Source organism: Myotis davidii, unplaced genomic scaffold (assembly GCF_000327345.1).
Source record: "Myotis davidii unplaced genomic scaffold, ASM32734v1 scaffold271, whole genome shotgun sequence".
In the NCBI taxonomy this organism is placed as follows: domain Eukaryota; kingdom Metazoa; phylum Chordata; class Mammalia; order Chiroptera; family Vespertilionidae; genus Myotis; species Myotis davidii.
The window spans coordinates 158,708-164,412 of record NW_006284839.1 but is presented as its reverse complement, the minus strand read 5'-3'; the positions used below and the strand labels follow the sequence as shown (position 1 = coordinate 164,412).

The window sequence follows — 5,705 nt, the reverse complement described above, 5'->3', positions numbered from 1 at the left end:
GATCTTTGTTGTCAGTTAACTGCCATCTGAGTTGGCAGTTAATGTGCATATAGCTCTGATTAGCCAATGAAAAGGGTAGCATCGTACACCAATTAGTGTAGATAGTACAGTAATTATAGTTAGCATACCTTGGTAGATTTTTCTGCTTCTGTTAGGGGCCGAATTTTATATGAAGGAGTAATGTCTTTAAATAACTCCATCAGAGAAATGACCACAAGCTTTCGAACAGTAACAGCCACATCAGGATCCTGTTCCATCAGCATGGAACGTAATTCTTTCAGTTTTTTAACCTGTTAAAAGAAATTACTCATCAGGCTAGAGAAATAATAACAGAACAATTGTGAGCAAAAGCAAAAGCAATAGTTCCACATCTGGCCCAGTAACTAGAATTCACACAATTACTCCAAGAGTCTAGTCAAGCCATACACAACTCAACACTGCCACTACTGACAGATAAGTCACTGAAGTTACAAAGTAACCATGTTTTTGTTAAACAAGTAGTTAGAAAAAATACAGACTTAAAAAACAGTTTAAATTTGTTAATTTACCTGTTTCAAGAAAATCTTCTTAATTGGATTTTCTTAATGCAAGTGTGTCCTATTTCACTAAAAATACTTTTTGAAATATTGTTATATATACACCAATCATATGTTGTATAATCACACATATACAAGTTAATCAGGAATTAGTACAATGCATCCACAGGTAATTAAGCTTCAGAGTTACTCATGTAACGATATCTGTATGATGCAACGCAGAAGTAAAAAATTGATTTCAACTAATGTGCGCATTGCTTTGATGAAATACTATTGCCTGCTGGAGTGATATCTTGAGAAGCAACACTGGCTGATTAACAATGCTCGCCATAGCAGGGAGCAGGACAAGTATGTCACCTCCATTTGCTTGCGCTAACTTTTATGAAAAGAGCATGAGGCTCCAGAGTTAGAAGACCTGGGTGCCAATCCAGTGGCTGTTAAAATCTGAAAGAAATCACTTGGTTTTAAAGGCTCTATTTTTCAGCTGTAAGATGAGATCAATAGCTCTTGTCTCCATGGTTTGACAATAATTAAATGAGATGATACAGATCAGAAATATCCCAAATCCCGCTCCCTGGTTCTGTTCTCTAGGCTTTGTTAGAAAAGGACCATTACTACTCCAAAGCATCCCCACAGGAATTTTTTTCTATAAATGTAAATAACCTACTTTATTGTCCAATAAACAAGTATTTGTCATAGGAGGATGCTGGAGACACCAATATAACAAAAATAATAGTATCACTTTATGTAACTTCATGTCTATCATATCATTCAATCATCACAACAATGTTTTAATATAGGTACCATCCCCCTTTTTGAGATGAAGAAAATGAATCTTGGCAAAAAAACTTACCCAAATTCTAACACACCATACTTACAAGAGCCAAGACTACACCTTGGATTTCTTGAGTTAACAAGTTATAACTATCATCACCTTCACTACTGTACTCATGGCCAATGATAATTCATTATAACTTTCTGATCCATTTCACTTAAACATTTTATACTTATAAGTATTCCTAAACTACTCTGTCTTTTGTGTGCGTGTTTCTTACTATAAACTCTACAGTCAAACAAATTTGCAAGTAGGTTCCTCCTCCCTAGTATAATTACTTTGTATAGACTTACCACTCTGAGTTACAACATTAAATCCAATACAGTGGGGCCTTGACTTACGAGTGTCTCGACTAACGAGTTTTTTGAGATACGAGCCGTCTCTCAGCCGATGTTTTTGCTTTGAGTTGCGAGCTAAAATTCGGGTTACGAGCCAGCTTCAGATACCCCACCGCTAGCTGGCGCAGCGAACATCACAGTGAATGCCACATCAGCCCAGCACCACGTGTCATTGTAATGGTGAAAATTGATTTGACATAGGAGTAATTTGAGTTACGAGCTCCGTCATGAATGAATTAAACTCGTAAGTCAAGGCTCCACTGTATCTTCATTTAGAGACTCAGAGCATTTATGAAACTTTAGTGAGATTACAGAAGAAATGAAGCTCAAATGTAGAATTAGGCTAAGGTTCTGTCTTCTCTCTCATTCTAACTCAGTTACTATGTTTTGCTAATGCTTTTCCTTTTAGTGTGTACTTTAGGTAATAAGAGAATCTTAAAATACTAGACATTTAGACCATATCTGATGTGAAGAACCTAAAGAAATTAAAAGTGCTTACATTACTTTCTGGGTCTGATAATATGGCAGATGCCAAGGCTGCAATATGCAGTTTCTTCTCCTGTAGCTTCTTCTTTCTCTCAATTAAATGCTCTTCTATGGTCAGCTCGCGAATAGGATCTTCAATAATCTCTGTAACAGATTAGTTTTCCTTCTTAAACATTCCTTTATTTACAAATGTCCAGGAACCTCATTTCATATTCTCTCAACAATCATAAGGCATGTACTATCAATAGCCCCATTTTATAGATCAGGAAACTGAGGCAAAAGAAAAGTAACTGGCCTATCCTCATAAACCTAGCAGAAATGGGATTCAAATCCAGGCAGTCTGACTCAAGAGCTCATATTATTAATGACCATGCTAATAAACCCACAAGAATTCATATTAATTAAGGGGAAGGACAATCTGATTCAGTTGTTTTAAAAAGTACAGAATATTCTTTGTTTTCAACTCTATTCAGTCCTTTGAACTACACAAAATATGTTCACATTAAGAAATTCATAGGGAACTAGGATTTAATAAACACATAAGTATAATCGGCAACAAGACTATGAAGAATGACTAAAAACCGTAAAATAGCTGACCTACAATGTCATTTCACTATCAGTGAGGTTTGCGAAGCAGAAGTAAAATTTAACCAGCTTGTTCTGTCACAAATTTCAAAGCAATATAATTTCAAACAATAAAATATGTTCTTTCCATTTAACTTTAGATAGAACTACGCTAGCTTTTAGAAACCCACATTTAATCAAACCAAAATAATTTCATACCACAGAATCATTTTTGTAATTTAAAGCTAAATAGTTAATAGTTATTTGTAGCCGAAACCGGTTTGGCTCAGTGGATAGAGCGTCGGCTTGCGGACCGAAGGGTCCCAGGTTCGATTCCGGTCAAGGGCATGTACCTGGGTTGCGTGCACATCCCCAGTAGGAGATGTGCAGGAGGCAGCTGATTGATGTTTCTCTCTCATCGATGTTTCTAACTCTCTATCTCTCTCCCTTCCTCTCTGTAAAAAATCAATAAAATATATTTTTTTTAAAAAATAGTTATTTGTAGGCAGGTCCTTCACCTACAATTAAAAAGAATTCAAAACAGTTCAATTAACCTACTCTTCATGCATGCCTACACATTACAAATATTAATTGCATAAATTTTTGCATAAAAAGCAACAAATTCCACCAGATAAAACTTTCGAAATGTGAAAAATGTTTACAATGACCTTGAAATAATCAGTATTCCAAAATGCACATTCCAGATTTTACCTAATATTACATCACTTATATTATACAAAAAATGTAATTCTCAATTAACAATTTAGCAACTATAAAGATGTATCCCATTACCTTCCTCAAGTTCCATCTCTTCTTGATCCTCTTCATCTTGGTTAGTGTCAAGAACTATGGAAAATATGTATATTAAAAATGTGGTAATATACTTAAGTGGTGAAACTATCAAGAAAAGCATAGAAGTGATTAAAATAAAACTCAGGAAAGTAGTTATTTTTGTGAGGAGGGAGCAATTAGTGATTGAGGGGAGCACAAGGGAAGTTTCTGAGTGCTGGCAGTATTCGTTTCTTGCCCAGATGGTAGCTTTATGGGTGTGTTTTTTGTGATAAACCACGTAACTTCACATCTTTGATTTCTGGATTTTTCTGTGTGTTGTATTTCACAAGAAAAAAGACTCTTATACGAAAAAAAAGCTAATAAAGGAGGACTAATATGCTCTAATTTTAGAAACAAGAGAATTTGCTAAAATACTCTAAAATCACCTTAACCTTATAGCTTCTGTTATACTCACAGTACAATAGACACCTAAGATAATCAACTGTATTTCTGGCCAAAATCATCAGCTTGCTATATGACTAACTGTAGCTACTTCTATTTTGTATATATAGGTAAAAGTCAAAATTAAATTTTTATGGAAAGAAATGTGATATTTTTAAGGAGCTAAAATTGTAACTGACTTACCTGGCTTTTCCCTGGTCTGTGGGATTATACCACTTTTATCTTTGATAGGAAGCAAGTGAATCAATTCCTTCTCTGGTGCAGTTTGCAGAGATCGTGGTATTTTTTCATATTTATCTATAATGTTCTCATGCTTTCGTTTCTTGGCGTGAACAGGTTCACTGTAGAAAAAAATTTAATTTTCAGTTTTAATATTTTAAAAAGGAACTTAGAGACCTACCATTTTTAAAACACAGAAAAATTAACCACTAGCCAAACCTTCACTAGGTATATAAATATTAGCACCTAAACCAAGCACTTAAATAGTAAATGAATAAATTAATTTTATAGTCTATCACAAAGACTCAAACTATGGCTATATCTAGTTTTCCTTTTAGACGCAAAATTAAGATGAAAGCTACAGCAGATTCTTTTTGAAGAATATGCCACAGAGCTAACAGGGACATCATGCTATACTGCGTTCCCCAAAACTTTCAAAGCATAGCATGGACTTAGGAGTTACAAAGATCTAAGTTTAAATTTCAGATCTACGCGTTGCGGGGAAGCATCAGTTTCCTCTCTGTAAATGGGAATAATACCCACCTCACAGAGTAAGGAGGATTGAGATCACGGCCATAAAGAACTCGGGGATGTTCTGCCAATTCCTCAAACAAAGAATAGCATTCTTCCCCATTCACTATTCAGACTCAGACGAAATAAAGATGTTCACTAAATAAAATCAGCTTGCTTTATTCATGAACGTCCTTTATTTAGGAAATAATCTGAATAATAAATAGGGTTTACTCTTTGTAAACATTGTGTTCAGAGCTGAAGTTCTGCACTAACCACCTAAGTAAAATTCAGAACCAAGTTTTTACCGCTGAAAGGATGTGAATGATTATTATCTAAATGAAGTATTACCTAGAAGAAAGATCTCTCGTTAGAAAAGATGCTCTTTGTCCTAAATCCTTCATTAACTGTAAGTCATCTTCATCCATCATATCTAAAGGTAGGGCTTCCTCTTCTTCCTCCTCCTCTTCCCTCTCAATCCTTTTACCTGTTACACACAAAATCAGAAATATGTATTAGAGATGTAGTAATTCTCCATTTTTGTGTCTACAGCAGGAAAAATGTATGCTTTTCTAATACCTTAACCCAGTATTTCTAAATGGGAGCATTAGGCACGTGTTGGGCAGGACAATTCTTTGTTATCTACAAGGGTATCGTGGGCTAGGCAAAATGCTAACATCTTTGACCCCTGAAACCTAAATGCCAGGATCATTCCCAGGTAACTCTAAGAATAAAAAACAAATGTCTCCACACTTTCTACAATGTCTTCTAGCACATTTGAGAACCAGTGACTTAGCCCCTTAGCGTCATCTGATCGCCAATGACTTCCACTTCCATTCCACTTCAGCTGCCCCCTCCAAAGGCCATGTCCCTAATCCAAGTCCTCACCCTCCTCTCTGACCACAACCTTTTGTTCGTCCAGTCTCATTCAGTTACTTCCACTGCACCTCTTTTGGCCAAATACAATTATTAACACATCATGCT

At 35.5% G+C, this 5,705-nt stretch overlaps 1 protein-coding gene across 1 annotated transcript in view; it reads right to left on the bottom strand.

Moving 5' to 3' along the window:
- Nucleotides 1-5,705, bottom strand: part of NOC3L (NOC3 like DNA replication regulator) — a 22,308-nt gene that overhangs the window by 14,010 nt on the left and 2,593 nt on the right. The window contains exons 3-7 of the mRNA XM_015557844.1: nt 5,073-5,208; nt 4,176-4,333; nt 3,552-3,605; nt 2,209-2,339; nt 129-290 (exon numbers count right to left, since the gene is read on the bottom strand). Coding sequence (XP_015413330.1) covers nt 129-290; nt 2,209-2,339; nt 3,552-3,605; nt 4,176-4,333; nt 5,073-5,208 — 641 coding nt within the window. The remainder of the gene's footprint in view (nt 1-128; nt 291-2,208; nt 2,340-3,551; nt 3,606-4,175; nt 4,334-5,072; nt 5,209-5,705) is intronic.